This window comes from Staurois parvus, unplaced genomic scaffold, assembly GCF_062004578.1.
Source record: "Staurois parvus isolate SC_StPar_1 unplaced genomic scaffold, SC_StPar_1.0 ptg000137l, whole genome shotgun sequence".
NCBI lineage: Eukaryota > Metazoa > Chordata > Amphibia > Anura > Ranidae > Staurois > Staurois parvus.
The window spans coordinates 10,277,501-10,299,744 of record NW_028317933.1 but is presented as its reverse complement, the minus strand read 5'-3'; the positions used below and the strand labels follow the sequence as shown (position 1 = coordinate 10,299,744).

The 22,244-nt window shown below is 42.6% G+C and overlaps 1 protein-coding gene across 1 annotated transcript in view; it reads left to right on the top strand.

Moving 5' to 3' along the window:
- Nucleotides 1–22,244, top strand: part of IFT52 (intraflagellar transport 52) — a 46,984-nt gene that overhangs the window by 345 nt on the left and 24,395 nt on the right. Inside the window, exons 2-7 of the mRNA XM_089673324.1 lie at nt 3,223–3,335; nt 4,369–4,456; nt 8,969–9,098; nt 12,515–12,590; nt 18,454–18,525; nt 20,304–20,430. Of these exons, the coding sequence (XP_089529450.1) occupies nt 3,223–3,335; nt 4,369–4,456; nt 8,969–9,098; nt 12,515–12,590; nt 18,454–18,525; nt 20,304–20,430 (606 nt within the window). The remainder of the gene's footprint in view (nt 1–3,222; nt 3,336–4,368; nt 4,457–8,968; nt 9,099–12,514; nt 12,591–18,453; nt 18,526–20,303; nt 20,431–22,244) is intronic.

Below are 22,244 nucleotides of genomic sequence, written 5' to 3'. Positions count from 1 at the left end.
CCTATATGTGAAGGTCACATGGGGGGATACATTGCCAGCACCGGTGTCACATGAGAGATGTCCGATCTGTGGAATCGATTCTTCCAGGGCTGCAAACTCTGCAAGATGACCCCCAATAATGTCTACAGAGTCTACCCCCTCAGAGGTCTCCGGCCATTGATAGAGAACGATTGCATAGAAACTGGCTGAATGTCTCTAAGGGTTTGTTTACGCTGGCTTCAAAACGTGGCATTGGACTTGCTGTTTAAACCACCTTAGTACCACGCCATAGCCGAAAGGCGTATACAAGCTCTCTTGTTCTGGGAGGGTGCCCATGGGTGTCCTAGAATATGCCACCCTGGGGTGCACATCAGGCGCGCTCTGTGACTACTGAGTTATTTGGACACAGCTAATTGCAGATCGAGGTAAAGGGCTCATCACAGCAGCCCTTTGCCATGTGAATAGCTGTGTCCAATCACAGCTGATCGTATGTAAACAAATGTGCTGGTTATCAACATTTCCTTTCCTTACGTGTTGTCACCAATAACCGGCAAGCCTGATGGCACAGATCACCAGTGCCCATCAGTGCAGCCTCACCAGTGCCCATCAGTGTCACCTCCCAGTGCCCATCGGTGTCGCCTCACCAGTGCCCATCGGTGCCGCCTCACCAGTGCCCATCGGTGCCGCCTCGCCAGTGCCCATCAGTGCAGCCTCGCCAGTGCCCATCAGTGCAGCCTCGCCAGTGCCCATCAGTGCAGCCTCACCAGTGCCCATCAGTGTCACCTCATCAGTGTCGCCTCACCAGTGCCTATCAGTGTCTCCTCACCAGTGCCCATCAGTGTCACCTCACCAGTGCCGCCTCACCAGTCCCCATCAGTGTCGCCTCACCAGTGCCCATCAGTGTCACCTCACCAGTGCCCATCAGTGTCACCTCACCAGTGCCCATCAGTGTCACCTCACCAGTACCCATCAGTGAAGAAGAAAAAATACTTATTTTCATAATTTTATAACTGAGAAAAATGTTTTGGTATTTTTTGTTTGCTTAGCAACCCCCTCCCCCCCCCCCACAGTGATTAAAGTGGAGCTCCACCCAAGAGGGGAAGTGTCCGTTTTAATGCTTTCTCCCCTGCTCCCCTTTAAGGATTGGCACCTTTGGGGAGCGGGTACCCGAATTTGACAGGTACCCGCTCCAACTTCTGGTGCAATCGCCTAAGGCTGATGATCAGTGCCGCCCAGCAGTACCACCAATCAGTGCCGCCTATCAGTTCTCATTAGTGCAGCATCATCAGTGCCAGCTGATCAGTGCCTCCTATCAGTGCAGCCTCATCAACGCACATCAGTGAAGGAGAAAATTACCTGTTTGCAAAATTTTATAATAGAAACAAAGAAAACCTTTTTTTTTTTTTCTTGCTCTTTGTTTGCTTATAGCACAAAAATAAAACACCCAGTGGTGATTAAATACCACCATACGAGGGGTGCTCAAGTCAAACTGGGCCTTTTGAGTTTATATAATGAAAGAGCACATTTCAAGTTGTGGAAACTGCATTTATTTTTTATATACTCCCCTGCTACATTTATACATTTATCCCAGCCTTTAACTAATGCCTGGAAAGCTTCAGCATAAAAAAGATTTGTCAGTACACCTGAAATATCCTAGGACAGCCTGCTTCACTTCGTCATCAGTGCTGAAATGCTGACCTCCGAGGAACTCTTTTAGGGGTCAAATTTCACGACTGCATCGATATTCCACGATTATCCAGGATCAGGTGTTCTACACGCTGAATGTTCATAGGAATGACTGCTGTGGGCTGGGAACCACCACAGCTGGGATCATCACTGACAGATGTACGGCCATCTTTGAAACATTTAAGCCATTCAAATGTCTTGCTGCGGCTGAGCATCTCATCACCATACTGTGCTTGAAGTCTTCTGTAGATATCTGCAGATTTTGCTCCTTCATTCACAAGAAACTTCATCATCAAACTCTGTTCCATGCACACAATAACACTGTTGTCTGCCATCTTGATTAAACATCTCTGGACTGGCCAGCGACATGTGCGCTGCCTATCAGTAATAGGACACACTTGCCACTTACTACTGCGTGTAGTACTGCCACGCCAGCATCCCTTTTTTGTAAAATTAAAAGTCCCGGTTTGACTTTAATGACCCTTGTAGATGGCAAGTGGCTGCAAAAAGGCTGCAGCAGATCAGTAGTGAACCCATTAAACCAGTGTTTCTCAACTCCAGTCCTCATGGACCCCCAACAGGTCATGTTTTCAGGATTTCCCTCAGATGAAACAGCTGTGGTAATTACTAAGGCAGTGAAACTGATCAAATCACCTGTGCAAAATAATGGAAATCCTGAAAACATGACCTGTTGGGGGTCCATGAGGACTGGAGTTGAGAAACACTGCATTAAACAATCCCACAGTCATGTTAATAACCCCCTCTTCAACCTGCTGCCTACAATCCCTTCTCCCCTTCTACTATTGAGAGCTTTCATAGGCTTTGTGCAAGAAATAAACGGCACCATTTTAAAACAGCGCTTCAAAAATAACCGTCACCCTGCTGTTTATGAATATATGGCTGTAGTAAAGCTGTAAAGTTGAAGTACAGCCAGATAAAAAAATAAATAAAAACACCAAATATCAGTGCGCATGTAGGTGCATTACACAACCCCTGCTGCATACCCACATACTGTACAGCCACATTATCTGATTCATCTCAATGGGTGGCTGAACGTAGCAGCAGCTGGTTCCAGGAGAGTTACTACACAGACTCTGCACGATGTACAGTCCCTGTATGGCTGTTATTTTATTATTTATTTCAGGTACTTATATAGCGCCGTCAATTTACGCTGCACTCTACATATATATTGTACATTCACATCAGTCCCTAACCCTCAAGGGGCGTACAATCTAAGGTCCCTAACTCACATTCATACATACCCATACTAGGACCAATTTAGACAGGATACAATTCACCTACCAGCATGTCTTTGGAGTGTGGGAGGAAACTGGAGTACCCAGAGGAAACCCACGCAGGCACAGGGAGAACATGCAAACTCCAGACAGGTGGTCCCGTGGTTGGGATTCGAACCAACGACACTAGTATTAACAGGCGGAAGTGCTAACCATTTAGCCATTGTGCTGCCCCAATTTTGACAATGATTTTTAGTAAATAACTTTGCCGGTTTATATTACTTGTTCTACGTTTATTTCCCTGTATATTTATTTGTTCCAGGTTCCATCTGATAATGAAAACAGAAACATCATTTTATTCAATGTGTCAAAAAATGAGGCTGGAGGCTACAAATCTTTCCAAAAAAGATTAAGGAGCACCTGGAAAATACAAAGGTAATCGCTTCATTCTGGAAGACACAAGTTATCACAGGGTGTTATAAGACCAGTTTTGCGCAGAAATGTTATTGGAATTAAAAAAAAAAACATTTGCAGAATTTCAGTGGGATCTCTTGTTTACAAATAAATGTCCATGTGGCAGATCTGTATTTTACATGCTGTTACATAAAGTAACGTGTGTGTAAACCCTAATGATGAACTGCCTTTTGGTTTGTTAACCGCTTGCACCCACCCACAGTAGCTGTACTGTGCGCAGACTTCAGCTGCAGGCTGTACCTGTACGTTGCAATCTTTCTTCGGGGTTCAGGGCGCACACATGCGCATGCCCCCTGCCAATCTGTGCTGTGATTGGACACAGCACAAGTTTAGCAGCTGATTTCAGCCAATGATTTTGGCTGAAGTCAGCTGATCGACTGTGGCCAGTCGCAGTAGTATCTGCTTTGACAATCTACTTGACAAGTGGATTGTCAAGAGGAACAAGTAGCTTGGGACACCAATGTATCCCTGGACAAGTAGTTTTGTTATAAAATTTCCACACACCTGTTGCATTGTGTAGGATCATATGATCAAGCTCTTATCTGATTTTGTGTGGTATAAGTTCTGTGTGAATTCACAATATAGTTGCATTCTTTGCTAGCTAGTTCCAAGCTAGTGATATCTAGTCCTTGGGTGCAATGCCAAGCTATAATACCTTGGTCCTGTGTCCCAGCGGCCAGGAAGCAGTTCTCTGACGGAAGCACCCAGTCGAGGTGCCAGGCGGTCCATCACACTGACCTCTGGCCATCACTGGTGAGCTTTGGAGGCCTCCACTGGTACAGTTAGAAGTTTGTTTTCTGCTTTTGGCTCCTCACTTATTAAAGGGTAAATTCACCTTTACCAAAAAACGGCCTCTGCAGGTAAGGGCTGAGAGTTCAGGCATAGGTCAGTTATGTTTCAGAAGGAGAAGTGAATGCAGGCTCAAGAAAAAGGAGTTTTAATTATCAGAATAAAGCAACCCTTATCATTTCTACCTTTTCTTTATTCACTCCAGTCTGAAAGATGACATTACTGCAGAGAAGATGGCGGGTGTGAAGCTCTGGATTACTGCAGGGCCCAGGGAGAAGTTCACAGCCGCCGAGGTGAGTCAAATATTTCTTCTATGGTAAAAGAAAAAAGTCCCTATTTTGAGGGGATTCTCTGTTTGTCATTAAAGGGAACCTGTCAACACAATACTTATGTAACTGAAAATCCTGCTTTGGACATTTTTTATAAATCCCTGCTACATCCTAATTATGGTGACATTATTTGTAGTAACATTGAACATGAGAACATCTGCTTTGAATTACTAGTATAGGGGTCTGAGAGTCTCTGCTTCCATTGCAGGTTTCACATTAGGTTAGTGTCTTAGTGGCGGAATCCTGTTATAACTGTTTAAGTTCTATTTAAAGCGGAGCTCCATCCAAAAGGGGAAGTTCCACTTTAAGGCCTCCTCCCTCACCCCTCGTAAGGAATTGGCACTTTTAGGAAACGGATAGGTACCCGCTTCAACTTCTGCTCCGACCACCTAGGTGATCGGAAGTGGAAGTTCTGCACCCCTCCCCTCTCTACAATATTCTGGGAGAAGTCACAGGTCTCAGAAGACTGTGGGATCATTCACGATGTGCGGCTCATGCATGCACAGTGGGCACCTGGCTGTGAAGCCATAAGCTGTCACATCCGGGTGCCCATAGTTAAGATGCCGGAGCCGTGGACCGAACACAGTCCCCGGCGCCCCATCGGGTGAGCACATCGCTGGATCCGGGTACAAGCGTCTTGATTATTGTTGCCATTCCTCCCACTTACACCAATGAGGGGACACTATTCCTCCCACTGACACCAATGATGAGGCACTATTCTTCCCACACTGACACTAATGATGGGGCACTATTCCCACTGACAGCAATGATGGGGCACTATTTCTCCTACTGACAGCAATGATGGGGCACTATTTCTCCCACTGACAGCAATTATGGGGCACTATTTCTCTCATTGACAGCAATGATGGGGCACTATTTGTCCCACTGACAGCAATGATGGGGCACTATTCCTCCCACTGACAGCAATGATGGGGCACTATTCCTCCCATTGATACCAATGATGGGGCACTATTCCTCCCACTGACACCAGTGATGGGGCACTATTCCTCCCACTGACACCAGTGATGGGGCACTATTCCTCCCACTGACACCAGTGATGGGGCACTTTTCCTCCAAATGACATAATGGAATAAAGTAAGAGGTGGAGCTCTAATAGGAAGAGGTGTAGCCTAAAAAGGAAGGGGTGGAGTTTACAGATGAAGGGGTGGATCTTAAACAGGAAGGGGTGGGACAAATTTAGATGCGTGGGTGCCTAGGGCAGCACAAAATGAAAATACACCGCTGACCAAAAGTAATTGGACAATTGAATCAAAAGCTGTTTCATGGCCAGGTGTGGGCTACTCCTTTGTTATTTCTTCATCAATTAAGCAGGTAAAAGTTCTGGATTTGATTCTAAGTGTGGTATTTGCATTTGGAATCTATTGCTGTGAACCTACATCATGCGTTCAAAGGAGCTGTCCATGCAAGTGAAACAGGCCATTTTAAGGCATCAAAAGTTAAAGAAATCAATCAGAGAGATAGCAGCAACATTAGGAGTGGCTAAATCTGCAGTTTGGTACATTCTGAGGAAAGAAGAATGCACTGGTGAGCTCAGCAATATAAAAAGGCATGGACATCCAAGGAGGACAACAACGGTAGATGATCGCAAGATCCTCTCTATGGTAAAGAAAAACCCATTCACAACATCCATACAAGTGAAGGACACTCTCCAGGAGGTGGGTGTATCATTATCAAAGTCTACCATCAAGAGAAGACTTCACGAGAGCAAATACATAGGGTTCACCACAAGGTGCAAACCATTCATAAGCCTGAAGAATAGAAAAGCCAGATTAGACTTTGCCAAAAAAAAATCTAAAAAAGCCAGACCAGTTCTGGAAAAGCATTTTTGGACGGATGAAACTAAGATTAATCTGTACCAGAATGATGGGAAGAAAAAAGTATGGAGAAGGCTTGAAACAGCTCATGATCCAAAGCACACAACGTCATCTGTAAACCATGGTGGAGGCAGTGTGATGGCATGGGCATGCATGGCTTCCAGTGGCACTGGGTCATTGGTGTTTATTGATGATGTGACAGAAGACAGAAGCAGCTGGATGAATTCTGCAGTGTTTATAGAGATATACTGTCAGCCCAGATTCAGCCAAATGCAGCAAAGTTGATTGGACGGTGCTTCACAGTACAGTTGGACAATGATCCAAAACAGACTGCAAAAGCAACCCAGGAGCTTTTGAAGGAAAAGAAATGGAATATGCTGCAATGGCCAAGTCAGTCACCTGATCTCAACCCAATTGAGCATTCATTTCACTTGCTGAAGGCAAAGCTAAAGGTAGAAAGACCTACAAACAAAGAGCAACTGAAGACAGCTGCAGTTAGAGCCTGGCAAAGCGTCAGAAAGGAGGAAACCCAGTCTTTGGTAATGCCCATGGGTTCCAGACTTCAGGGAGTCATTGCCAGTAAAGGATTATCAAGAAAATATTAAAAATGAACATTTTATTTATGATTACCGTATTTGCCGGCGTATAAGACGACTTTTCAACCCGTGAAAATCTTTTGAAAAGTCGGGGGTCGTCTTATACGCCGGTGTACGGCGAGCCGGTGTCAGGGCGGCACTTTTTCGAGGGGCGGCGCCGCCCCCCCTCCTCCTCCAACGGACACCAAGTACAGGGGTGGGCAGAGGGGCTGCTGTACCTTACCTGGCTCCGGTCCCGGTCCCACGACGATCCGGTCCAGGAAGCGCGGCTGCTCCTTCTTTCAGTTCGGCCGCTCGATGGTCCCGCCGCCCGCTCGGCTCCGCCTCCTCACCGGTGATTGGGCGCCAGCACTGGAAAGGCACACAGGCGACCAATCACCGGCGAGGAGGCGGAGCCGAACCGCCCCGCGAAAATCAAGCGGCCGAACTGAAAGAAGGAGCAGCCGCTCCTCTCCCCCACTGACACCAACGATGGGGCACTATTCCTCCTCCACACTGACACCAATGATGGGGCACTATTCCTCCTCCACACTGACACCAATGATGGAGCACTATTCCTCCTCCACACTGACACCAACGATGGGGCACTATTCCTCCTCCCCACTGACACCAACGATGGGGCACTATTCCTCCCCCACTGACACCAATGATGGGGCACTATTCCTCCCCCACTGACACCAATGATGGGGCACTTTTCTCCCCACTGATACCAATGATGGGGCACTATTCCTCCCCCACTGACACCAATGATGGGGCACTATTCCTCCCCCACTGACACCAATGATGGGGCACTATTCCTCCCCCACTGACACCAATGATGGGGCACTATTCCTCCCCCACTGACACCAACGATGGGGCACTATTCCTCCCCCACTGACACCAACGATGGGGCACTATTCCTCCCCCACTGACACCAACGATGGGGCACTATTCCTCCTCCCCACTGACACCAACGATGGGGCACTATTCCTCCTCCCCACTGATACCAATGATGGGGCGTGTTGGACGAGGGGTAGTCTTATACGGCGAGTATAGCTCAAACTCTATATTTTAACAGGAAAAGTAGGGGGTCGTCTTATACGCCCAGTCGTCTTATACGTCGGCAAATACGGTATATTCAATTGTCCAATTACTTTGTTTCCTTGAAAAAGTGGCGCTATTCTTAAGAGTTGTAATTCCTAAACCCTTCCACCAGTTTGGATGTACATACCCTCAATTTAAACCAGAGTGTGCACTTTCAGCCCATATCCATGATATAACTGTAGCTTGAATATGTTTTGGTCAATACCTAAAAAAAAAAACCCCTAAAATTGTGCCTGTGTCCAAATATATATGGACATAACTGTATTATGTTTTTAAAATACACCATGTGAACTGATCTGAACACTGTATTCAGGTCAATAAACCCAGAATGCGGTCTGCAAAACATTTTCATAAAACTCTGCAACAAAACCCAATGATGTGAAGAGGCTCTGTTAAACTTAGAACATCCAATCTAATCGGTACATAATAAGCACAAAACAGCCATATATGGTTCACAATGAATGAGACGTTTTGAAGCATTAACCCACTTCATCAGGCAGTGACTGTGCATTGAGTTGCGTTTTGCGTACGGGTCAGTTCAAATGGTGTATTTAAAAAAACACACATCCTGTTTGATTTTTCTGATTGTGAATATACATGGAGTACCTATTTGTTGCTGCACTATGTGCAGAATTTTAAGGCTTTGATACTCCAGAGCTGTGACAATTCCCTTTATATACATATAATACTTTGCCACTCTGTTGGCTTGGCAAGTATAATTTGTATGTGCAATTCCTTTTTCAATAAACTAAGTTTTAAAAAAACACACATTGACACGCATAGCTTTCACTATTTACTCATCTCACTACTGTACTTGCAAATAGCTAGGTTGGAACCCGAGTGCTATTTTCTCACGTCCATGCATTTTTCCTTTGTTGGACAACACATCCAACAACAGCACTTTACCAGGCAAGTGATTGTTAGTTTTTTGTGCTTGCTTACTATTAATTCTCATTCTACAGTTTGAAGCACTGAAACAGTACATGGAGAAAGGAGGTCGCATTCTAGTGATGCTGGGCGAGGGAGGAGAGACCAAATATGACACCAATGTAAATTTTCTGTTGGAGGAGTATGGCATCATGGTAAACACAGGTAAGGACTCTTCCTACTCTTTGTTACCCCTTATGAGGATGGAATTCTGTACATAGGATGCAGAAAAGTTAAGAGCAAAACTACAAAGTGGACTATAGCATGATTAACAGCATGTTCAAATTTAAATTCAAAGCCTAATTGAGTTTTCAGTTACAATTGACTAAATACAATACAGGGGCATAAAACGTGTTCAAAATCTTACAGTTGTTTTCTTTAGAGGGCAACCACAGCCTGATTAGAAAAACATATTCCCTGCAAGCATGCTGTAGAAAATGACCCTGGCTTTCTGTGTGGAAGCAGTGATCTCTCTGCAGGGGTTTGACACACCCCCTGCTAAGTTAGAGCTAGAGCTCTCCAAACCTCATGCTTATGCCTGTTTGCAGTGAAAATCGCGTACGACTGATTCAGCAAAATAGAGATCAGACTGATTCTGACTATGGTGTCCTTTTATCATGCTGCGGTAAATGACTGCTGCTTAGTTCTCTGGTACTCTCAGAGGAGACAGTTCTCCCCTGAATGCCTTGTTATGAAGAGGTGTAGATCGCTTCTCCAAATGAGGAGAGAAGCGATCTACAAACTCTTTGAACGCTAGAAAACGGCCACTTGTACTGTACTCTTGCGAGATTACAGTAAGAGATCAGTCAAACACTGTTTCATAAGCAGCAGTAAATTACCGCTGCTTCGTTTGCGGTTCCCCCGATTCTCCACCTCTGGGCTGGAGAATCTGGAGAGAGAACACAGATCACCAGTGAAGGGCTGACATCGCTCCTTCATACACTGGCAGTCTGTGTGCTGAGATGATCACCGGAGAACATGTTCTCCACTGATCATCTCTGTTTCCTAAACCACTAATGATCTGAGATCAGCAACAATCCTTAGGATCATCGCTGATCTCAGTTTCATAAAAGGACACCTATACACATATCGATTTGATGACTCAAGTGAAAATCAATAATTTCTCAACACATTGTCCTAATAAACTAATTTCTCATCATTGAATTGAAGATGAAAATGATTGCATGATTAGCTAAGTTCCAAACATTTTAGCGAAGGATTGCTCAAAAGACTGTTTGACCCTGTTTCTTTCAATTGATAGCAACTTGATTTCCACTTGAACATGCAAACCGGTCGAGGTGCATGAAAATGTTTTCAAAATGATAGTTTATGCTTTCTATGCTATGCATTGTTTTTTGTGATAAAGATTTGATAAACATTTGCTTTATTAATGATAATTTAGTTACATAACCACTTGAGCTCCAGAAGGTTTTACCCCCTTCATGACCAGGCCATTTCCATTCAGCACTGCACTATTTTGACTGGCAATTGTGCGGACATGCAACACAAATAGAGCTTTCTTTTGGTGATATTTGATCACCACTGGGTTTTTATTTTTTATTATATAAATAAATAAAGACTGAAAATGTTGAAAAAAGAAAACAATATGTTTTTCTTTTTGCTATTAAATGTATAAAAAAAATTTAAAACATTTAATTTCTTCACAAATTTAGCCTAAATTGTATTCTGCTACATTTCTTTGGGAAAAAAAAAATATCAATAATTGTATATTGATTGGTTTGCGTGAAAGCTATAGCATCTACAAACTATGGGATATATATTGGAATTATTTATTTATTTTTTATACTAGTAATGGTGGCGATCAGCGACTTAGCCCTGGCTCACACTGATGCAAATTGTCCTGCGATTTGACTGTTCAAATCACATGACAAATAACATACAATGATTGGCAATGGAACCATTCTAATCTTCATTGGAGTCGCACCAATTTGAAAAGTCGTTCCTGCACAACTTTTGCCAATTTCGGGTGCGACTTGTGCATGAAGTTGCACAGATGTCTATCAGGTTGCACCTGAAGTCGCACTGTGATCCGGCTTTGAAATCGTGCGACTTCCAGTTAGGTTGCACAATTTCAAAGTCATATCCAGTGTAAACCGGGGTTATAGAGGGACTGTGATAGTGTGGCGGGCAATCCGACAATAACTGACACTGGGTGGGAACTGACTTAGGCTCCATTCACACTAGTTCTTTTTTAAGCTCCTAGAAGGTGGGATTAGCAATTTTTCCTGGTCCTAGAAGCTAGTGTTATCCTATGTGTCCATGCACACTACTTTAGGCTGTTTAGCATTTTTTGGGCTTCCATCTAGGAGCAGAAAAAAATTGTTTTTGTAGAGCTTTTTTACAGCAGAAAAAAAATTCCAAACGTTCCTAAACACTCCTAAATGCTACTAAAACGATCCTAACGGCTTTTATATAGCTTTTTTTTTTCTCTCTACATGTACTGTAAAAACACGAATAAAACGCTAACGCTCCTAAAAACGCTATTATCAGCACTTGTTATCTAGCATTTGTTTCCAGCGTTTTTAGAGCTGAAAAAAAAAGTGTGCATGAAGCCTAAATGACACTGACATCTCCAGTGACACTAATACAGTGATCAGTGCTGATATGATACACTGTCATCGTACTAATGACACTGGCTGAGAAGGGGTTAACATCTCGGGGTAATCAAGGAGATAAGTGTGTGCCTAACAAGTGTTAATGTATGTATTACCAAAAATCTATTTGTTCCTTTTCCCTACTGTTCCCTCTGTACAGAACCTTTTGCTGTATTTGAACACAGGGCTCTGGGCTGTGATTGGACACAGCTGAGCAGCAGGTTGCGGCCATTAGTCCCTGTTCACATATATGCGGCCGCGCGGGCCTTGTTTTGCGTGGGCACGAGAGCCCATTCATTTGGACTCTCGTGCCCCGTGACACGCAGGGAAGAAGTCCCTGCAATTCTTTCGAAAACGTAGCCTGCACGGGAACCTCGGTTCCCAGTACGGTTGCGTTTTCCAGTGCGGGCGGCTAGCCATTAGAAGTAATGGCACCCACCCGCGAGTCCGCATTTCTCTGTGCGGGTGGTGCGGCTGCACGGATTTTCTGCAGATCCGCAGCGGCACCACCCGCACAGATGTGAACCTGTCCTTCATTGTTGGCCGGAACCAGCTGACAAAATGATTATAGACAGCGGGAGTCGGTGGGGTAGGGGGTGGGGAACCCGGAAGAAGGCCGCGACGTACAGGTCTACTTTGTTTTTATTGTCTTTGTTCTCATTAGAGGAGTTTTCCCTCACTAAATATTCTGTATGACACCTATCAAAAAGACAAGAAGTGGTGGGAAAGCTCTAATAGGTAATTGGACAACCATAAATCCCTAGCGGAGGTTCTATCTTTTCTTCACTTTTTCCAAAGCAATACAAAAACTTCTGGTTGGACTAGGGCTATAATTTACCCACCAAATTTACACATTACCTTGGGGGTATGTAGAGCAATTGTTGTTTGGCTCTGTAGTACTGTTTATGAGACTTTGCTTGACTTGATCTACAAATATTTCTTTCTTGCTTTCTTTTTTAATTAAAGATTCAGTTGTAAGAAATGTTTACTACAAGTATTTCCACCCTAAGGAGGCACTCATCTCCAATGGAGTGTTAAATCGGTAAGTTTGACAGAAAACACAGCTGTAATAAGAGTTGTTGGCTTATTGGAGAATTAATGATTAACAAATGTTTTTCTCAAACATGAGTACATGCTTAATTTCCATTGATATGATCTTTGGCCTCATCATTTTAGCCCACATTTATATAAGGGGTGTAACTGCTATATTACTGCATGAGTGATTGCAAACAGAATACTGAGGATCACTCTGCCCAGTAATATTTCATCTAGTTTACTGAATTTGGGAAGTACAGTCTATTGTACACACTGTAAATACTAAAATACGTTCTGTGCAAAGCTAACCATCATAAATCATAAGATGACAGCTGGAATATCTGATTGCTAGAAGATCATTTGTACAAAAGATTGTTACTGTTGCTACTATTTCTATTAGATAAAGCTGGTTCAGAGTATATTTGTAAGTAAACGTGCATCTCCACTGAAATAATCATGCATGTGACCTAATATCCAAGTACCACTCAGCACGCACACTCCGCTCCTCACAAGACCTCCTTCTCTCTAGTTCCCTGGTCTCCTCCTCCCATGCCCGCCTCCAGGACTTCTCCAGGGTGTCACCCATCCTCTGGAACTCCCTTCCCCAACCCATCAGATTATCACCTACTCTCCTTTAGGCGCACCCTGAAAACCCACCTCTTCAGGGAAGCCTACCTCACCCCTTGCTAACTTGACCGACCTCCTCCACTCTTCCTACCACTCCATCCCCCACAGCTATCTCCTCCTGTACCACTATCCCGTCCCTTCTAGATTGTAAGCTCGAAAGAGCAGGGCCCTCGATCCCCTCATGTTTTGCATTGTATTGGTATTGTTCTGTCACATGTTCTGTCCCCCTTTGTAATGTACAGCGCTGAGTGAACCATTGGCGCTTTATAAATACTATATAATAATAATAATAATGTTCATGGAAAGATCTTTCAGCAGTAAACCTTTATCTCCTGACTATAGCAAACCTTTCTTTTACACATAATGTCACTGTTTTTCTGTTACTCAAAGGAGTTTGCTAGTATGAGGGGAAGCTCTGCTGATTTTCATTATTCAATCATGTGCAAGCAAAAATGTTTTTTTTTTTTTTTTTTTTTTATTTTCCTTGCATGTGATTGGGTATTCTTGGCAAAGTAAAGCTTCACTTCATTTACTAAGCTCTGGAGCAAATTCCCTTGCAGGGTGCAACTGCACTTGCAAAGTGGACAGTCTATTTGTCTTTAGTAAATCACCCCCAATGCCTCTTCTGTAAAGAAATTCGAAGCAATTTTTTCAATCCTGCCTGATTTCTCCAATGCAGGACTGCAAAACACCCACATCCCTTCTTATGTTATGGAGAGAGATGTTTTGTAGTCCAGCAGGGCAGAACACTGGGATTTTGGTGTGTTTTGCTGTAGTCTTACTACAGGAAGTTTTGGAGCTCCCGATAGATAGATAGATAGATCGATAGATCATTCAGAAAGTATTCAGACCTGCTTTATTTTTTTATTTTTTTTTCACTTAAAAATGTTATTGATTTCAACAAAGAGGTGATACAGAGTAATAAAAGCGTTTAGAACTGCTGTAATTACATTTCTGAGCAGATGACATTCAGGTAACACACTATAGTCGTACATACAGGATGTACACCAGTAAGAGATGGCGTGCATCCTGACCCGGGTATCAACCAAAACAAAGATAGAAAAAAAAGACAAAAAGAGAGCTACATAAGGTACGTTGAAGCAATTCAAGCCAAGTACTGTCATAATATATTCATAGATGGGTTTGATCAGATGGGTTTCCTAATAGATATTCCGGTGACAGGCAGAAACTATGTGATGAGAGGATCACTGGAGAGATCATTTAGCCAGGGTGACCAATTTGCTAGAAATTTGGGGATTTTTAAATGAGCTTTAGCAAACATATATTCCATATTTAGATTTTGGTTAAGAATGGAAATAAGTTGTGGAATATTTGGTGGTGGTTGATTTTTCCAGGTGCATGCAACAGATAGGCGTGCTGCTATCAAGATGTGTATGATAATGGCGTAGTACTGACTAGGCCATTGCTCCAGGCTAATTCCAAGCAGTGCCAGTTGGGGTGTAAGATTATGGGATATACCTGTAATTCTTCTAATTAGGGACTACACGTCAATCCAAAAGGAAATTCAAACAGGGCAAGTCCACCAGATGTGTACTGTTTTCCTCTATGGCCACAATTTCTCCATTTTTTTTTCAATTTTGTTATGTTGGAGATTGATACTCTGTTTTTTTCTTCTTTCATTAATCTACACTCAGTACCCCATGATGACAAAGGAAAAACACATTTTAGAAATGTTTGCAAATTTATGAAAAAGGAAAATCTAAAATATCACATTGGCATAAGTAGTCAGACCCTTTGCAACAACACTTGAAATTTAGCTCAGGTGCCTCCCATTTCTCTTGATCGTTGCTGAGATGTTTCTACATCTTGATTGGAGTCCACCTGTGGTAAATTAAATTGATTGGACGTGGGAGCTTCTCCCCCAATTGCTCAGTTTGGGCAGGCGGACAGCTTTTGGAAGTGTCATGGTTGTGCCCAACTTCTTCCATTTGAGAATTATGAAGGCCAGTGTGCTCTTGGGAACCTTCAGTGCAGCAGATATTTTTTTGTAGCCTTCCCCAGATCTGTGCCTTGCAATAATCCTGTCTCTGAGCTCTGCAGGCAGTTCCTTTGACCTCATGGCTTTTACTCTGATACAGTACGCATTGTTTGCCTTTTTATAGAGGTGTGTGCCTTTCCAAATGATGTCCAATCAATTTAGTTTACCACCGGTGGACTCCAGGTGTAGAAACATCTCGGTAATGATGAAATGGAATGTACTCCCTGTGTATCTGAGTTTGACAATTGTTGCACTCTCTGAAAATACAATTGCCTTTACTTTAAAAATGAGCAGGCTTTGAAACTGCTAAATTGCAGCTAAAGCAAACATCTATTGGTAGTTCATTGTTTTCTTGCCTTAAAAACTATTTTTGTTTCTGTAAGGGCCAGTTGTATCAGTAATGTGTACATTTCTTAATGATCCCCCCACCTCCCAATACTGGTTGTGAGTCTTCAGGATGAAGATGGAAGGCAGCCTATCTGTCCGATCACATGATCGGAAAAAGTCCTGATCGAAAGGGGAGATCGGGACCTTTCCGTGAGTCACGGACATATGGGCTGGGAGCGCGGTCTCAGCACATATGTATTTTCTAATTGCACGCAAATATGCGAACGCTCGGCATCAAGGCCCAGACGCCGAGAGGCCGCCCCACCTCCCAATACTGGTTGTGATGAAGATGGAAGGCAGCCTATCTGTCTGGCTAGATGTTATGCACAGTGATCACCCACTCACCCTGCAAGTGAAGGAAACCACAAATTACTGTGAATATTGTTTGGCCCGACAAGCTGCCTTCCTAGCAGCAGGTAGGAGGACATCGGCAGGGGATATAAACAAATAGCACTTACACAGCAAAACAGTAATGAGTTATTAGGGATTTTCTGTAAATCGTTCACTACATAGCTTGTTTGTTTTTTCAAAGGCGCATTGTTTTCACAGAATGTGGAAGAAATAATTAGGAAAAGTGAGCTGTAGGCTTGTCCATGTCTACACAGTATTTAGATTTACTACTGATCAGATCATGGAATTCCAGGCAAACCACTAAGTGCAGCACCCGGGAGCCACAGCTGTATTGTATTTTTGTTTATAGTAATGCATTACCGAAAATACCATGTGCACAGACCCGCCAGCATCGGTGTTTACTTGTACACTCGTATGAGTGTATTTGTCAAAATTTCAAATTTTACATTTTTAAAAATACACTAAGTGCATGCGCATGTGTAAACACTGGTGGTTACACGTGCACAGTGTTTTTAGTACTGCATTACTATGGGAAAAAAAATACAATTCAGCTGTGTAGTCTGTCCTTTAGGCCTCATGCACACAGGGTGTTTTTGCAGCCTCCCATGTTATCCTATGTGTCCATACACACATAGACTTTTTAAAAGCTTTCAGCAGCAGTAGTGTTTACCAGCAGGAAAAAAAACCCAGGACCAGTGCGTAAAGGAGCAGCAGCATTTTGGCAGAAAAAACGCTTAACGTATGTAAACGCGTGTTAACACTAGGCACATTTAGCACTTGAGCATTAATTTCAATGGCCAGAATAAATTAATATTCTGGCCAATGAATGCTTGTGAAAGCGTTAGACACTTTAACCACTTCGCGCCAGAGCCTCCCGGCCCTTTAAGAGTTTCAGAAGCCGGGAGATGGGTGGGGTTTTAGGGTCATGTGACCACCGTGATTCGCCGTCACATGATCGGAAAAAGTCCCGATTGAAAGGGGAGATCGGGACCTTTCCGTGAGTCACGGACATATGGGCTGGGAGCGCGCTCTCAGCACATATGTATTTTCTTTTTTTTTTTTTTTTTGCATTATAAATATTTATTAATTTTCATCCAAATACAAATCACAAACACCTATTTCTATAAAAAAAGACATCAAATCAATATATTCTTATTGACATAATTTATCTATATCCCACTTCCCCTACCCTCCATCCCCCCCCCCCCACTCTGCATTTCTCTTCTCTAAAAAACATTTCTAAAATCCATTTTTATTTCAAGGGGTATAAATCATCATCATATATTTCACTTTTTCTCTATATTCTTCCCATTTTTTCCACTTTATATTATACTTCTCCATCATATCTATATGCATATAATACAATCTTTCCGTCGCACAAATCTGATTCATTCTGACCATCCAATCTTCCTCTGTTGTCACCTCCCTTTTTTTCCAGAATCTAGGTATAAGACTCTTAGCTGCGCTCAAGAAATGCCATATTCCTGAATCCTTATATGATCTCACTGGAAGCTCTGTGACAAGGAGAAGACATAGCTCTGGATCCAATCTAATGTCAATCTCAGTAATTTTCTTTACTAAGTAAACAATTTTCCTCCAAAACACCTGTATCTTTAAACACTCCCACCATATGTGATATGAGGTACCCACTTCACCACATCCTCTCCAACACAATGGTGAAATCTCCCCGTTCAATTTGTGTTTCACATTTGGTGTGATGTGCCATCTTACCAAACACTTATAGTTCAACTCCACTTCCCGCATGCTAGTATTTTCATGAATTAATCTAAGCATTTTCCTCTGCTGCTCCTCATCTATTTCCCTTCCCATATCTTTTTCCCACTTCTCTATATATATTAATTTGGTGCCCGTGTCTAATTTCGTTAATATTCTATATATTTTTGCAACTGCGTGTCTCCCATCTCCCCGTGTTTCTAATAATTTTTCAAATGGATTCCACTCCTTTCTGGTTCTCACAGGTTTTGGAAGACTCCCAAAGAAATATTTCAATTGATGATATCGTAACTCGTCCATTCTACTGAAAACTTCTCCCTTTTTCTTCTCCAACTCCCTATATGTTCCTATTTCCTCACCCACCATTATATCTCTCAATTGCACATCCTGTTTTATGATCCATTTCCCTGTGATATCTTCCTTCCCAGGAGCAAAATATTCTGAATTCCTTAGTGGCATTAACTGTGAATTAAAGCACATATGTATTTTCTAATTGCACGCAAATATGCGACCGCTCGGCATCAAGCCCAGACGCCGAGAGGCCGCATATTTGCATGCGCTCGGCGTCAAAAGGTTAACAAGTGTCAGGTGTTTTTGCTGCCAAAATGCTGCTGCCAAGAGGAGGAACATTTTTTAAAACGTCTTGTGCATGAGACCTAACATGTGCAAGAGGCCTTTTACTGAAATTGGAAAAGCCACAATTTAATTTGATGTAGAAATGCTTATAAGTTTAATTTCATCCAACTGATGGTATGTGTCATTATTTCCACAGGGAAATAAGCAGAGCGGCTGGGAAGAGTATGTTTACCGTATTGGATGATGAAAGCGGAGGCAACAATACACAGTGAGTGACAGGCAGGGAAAAAGCACCTTCGCTAAGAGTGACAGGCTTTAAATAATGCTCAGCATTGTGCTTGCTACACAATTTTCTGTTGTGTTTCATTGTCTGCTTAGCTTCCTAAACCTACATTCACACCCGGCTTATTATGTATTTTGCCAAAATGTAATGCATACACATTTAACACATTGGTGGTGTGTTTTTAAACACATATAAAGGATCCTATACAGATGCCTTAAATGCAAAATTGCACACTTATGGAGCAAGTGGGACATTTCACTTAATTAATTCAACACAACACATTGGAATTATTCTTAATAAAAAAGTGCTATACCCTTCTTTATGCATTTGGATTACTCTGAAATATGCAGCAAAATGGAAGGCATCTGCTGTGCAAAGCATCTCTTTATACAGGTGGTTCAGAAGATATGGTGCATGTGTCATTGTTCTGTCTTCACTACACGTTTCCCTTTATGTAACTTGACCTGCAGCTAATCCCTACTATTGTGCAATAAACCAGATTGAGTGTAATCTTGAAGCTTTATTAAAAAAACAAGGTGGGTGAAACTATTGGAAAAAACAGATGAGAAATACATACAACTAATGTATGAAACATACAAAACACAATGAAATAATTAGGCTGCAGATGGTAATATGTACATGCTCACCAGCGATGCTGCCTGTAGGGGATGTAAGTTCAGTCCACAACAGGTGCTTCGGGGATGATGACTGATTTCTTCTCTCTCAGTTTTTAAGATGGAGTCGGAGCTCCCAGGATGCACCTGTTTCCTTTCTTAGAATGAAAGATGCTGGGAGCTGTTGTTAAAGAAACAGTTTCTGGTTTCTGCAAAACAGTAAATTTATTCTGGGCTCCATCCAGCCAAATTCAATATTGCAGGACGGACAGACATTTTGATTTTCCCTGCTAAAAGCAAAATAGTCATGTTTGAGTAAATCTCAAATACGTTGAGAAATGCATGTGTCATTGATCTCTACTTGATAACTGTCCCAGTTAGTTGAACTGGACGATTATGGATTTCTTAAATATTCTCTGTTGGTATGACTGCACAATATAGTACACAGAGTTCAGCAGTTTGGGGAATGTAATGTCTAGAACAGCAGTTTTTGTTCTGCGGTAGGCTGTGACCTTGGTGATGGTCAGTGGGTGTTGGTGGTTAGTGGGAATGTGTGTGTCATTTCAGTGTTGGAGTTTTTGGTGGATCTGTGATAAATCTTGCAGGAATACCATCAACCCAGTGCTGGAACTATACAGGCAGTGTTGAGTGAATCTTCACTTGCACTGTGCCTGAGCAGAGATGTATTGTTGACAGTGCTGTCCACCAGCATGTCAATGGATATATGTCAACAGCTAATGTCTGCTGTTTGCCCTCGAAAGCCTTGTGATTCTCAGCTGCTGAGCAGCGGAGATTCCCAACTCCCTCTGCGTTGATCCAGGAACCACTTCCTGTATTTTCACTTCAATTAAGCTATTGGGTAACGTTTGCTTGTGATTGTCTGTATATGGCTGTGTTGTGGATTGGCGAAAATGTTATGCTGTTATTTGTTTACTCATTTTTAGGTCTAAAGATTTCTACTTTCACCAGCTATCTACAAAATGTTTTGTCTGCTGTTTATATGCAACATTCATTTTTCTCCTTCTTGCTTTCTCACTTTTTTCCCTTTTTGTCTGGAATTTGACCTTTCTATCCTTTTTCTTGTCTTTCATTTCTGTTTTCTTTTCTTGATTCACTTTCTTGTCCTCTAATGCCCTTTCTTTTCACCAGGGCCCTGACATTTGTATATCCATTTGGTGCTACACTTAATGTCATGAAGCCAGCAGTGGCTGTTCTGTCCACAGGATCAGTCTGCTTCCCGCTAAACAGGCCCATTATGGCTTTCTACCAGTCAAAGGTAAATAACAAGAATACCCTTTACTGAAGGTAACATGGGGCCTCCTTTGTAAATATGTTGCCAAAAACTAGCTGTCACATTCAGACTTTTACTGTAGGATGGTCAGTTGTATTATGATTATTTTATCTGTTAGGTGTATGTGGTCAATATGTACTGGATAATGCACATCCTATTGTAAATTTAAAGTCCCTTACGACTGGGGAAATTTGTAATTCTAGAAATAAACAAAGCTGCAGAATGAGTGCATGTGTAAAGATCATGCAACTTCTCAATCACTCCTAATATCCCTCTATTGAAGCAGAGACATTACTCTTCCTAGGAAACTTACTCACAGGTTGACAGAATTGGAAAAAAAAGCAGTGGCACAAAAGACTGAGTTGGCTACTGCTGGTTGTGGTAGGATCAAGCGGACTGGGTGAACTCTGTGGTAAAATTAGGCTTCTTCTCTGGTACCAGAAGCCAAAAGACAAAGATTTGTGATATAGCAATGTAAGAGAAAACCTTGCTAAGACAGACAGTCCTGCAGATGTAGTTTAAAACTGACAATGAAATCTGCTAGCCCAGTACAGACAGGATTAACTATGACAAATATAACCCCCATCCCCTCATAAACATTACATAGAAAGGGAAAACTAAGTAGGAATTTATAGTCCTGGAGTGTTCAGAAAAGAGTATGTAAAAAGGTAAGCAGAAATGTTTAAATATTTATTGCTATGCTTTGCGAAAGGGGACATCAGGGGCAGACTGACCATTCGAGCACTCGGGCAGTGCCCGAGGGCCCGGGGTCAGTAGGGAGCCCCATGAAATGCCCCTGGTACCTTTTTTATAGGCTTTTTTGGGTGTGCTTTGAGTGTGGGCAAGGACACAGGGGCCCCATGATCCCTCTTGCCCAGGGGCCCATGAGTTGTCAGTCCGCCCCTGGGGGACCTGTAACAAATATACAGTGCTCAGCATAAATGAGTACACCCCTTTTGAAAAGTAAGATTTTAATCAATTTCCCAATGAACACAAGAACAATTTCCAAAATTTTGACAGAGCTGAGTTTTATAGAACATTTGTTCAGCTCATTACATGAAAGTAAGGTTAATAATATAACTTAGATTACAAAATCTTCAGTTTCACTCAAATTAGTTGATGCAAAAATGAATACACCCTACAACAAAAACTACTACAGCTAGTATTTTGTAAGACCTCCATGATTTGTAAGGACAGCACCAAGTCTTCTAGGTATGGAATGAACAAGTTGGCGGCATATTGCAACATCTGTCTTTTTCCATTCTTCAAGAACGACCTCTGCCAGAACCTGGATGCTGGATGGGGAGTGATGCTCAACTTGTCTCTTCAGAATTTTCCATAGGTGTTCGATTGGGTTCAGATCAGGAGACATACTTGGCCACTGAATCACTTTTACCCTGTTCTATTTTCAGAAATGCAACAGTGGCCCTAGATGTATGTTTTGGATCATTGTCCTGTTGGAAAAGTGCACGATTACCAAGGGCACGGAGTGATGGTAGCATCTTCTTTTTCAATATAGAGCAGTACATCTGTGAATTCATGATACCATCATTGAAATGCAGCTCCCCGACACCAGCAGCACTCATGCAGCCCCTCAGAAGGACACTGACACCACCATGTTTCACTGTAGGCACCATGAATATTTCTTTGTACTCCTCACCTTTGCGATGCCATACAGTTTTGAAGCCATCAGTTCTAAAAACTGTTATCTTGGTCTCATCACTCCAGAGTACAGACTCCCAGTAGTCTTCTTCTTTTTCAGCATGGACCCTGGCAAATTGTAGGAGGGCTTTTTTGTG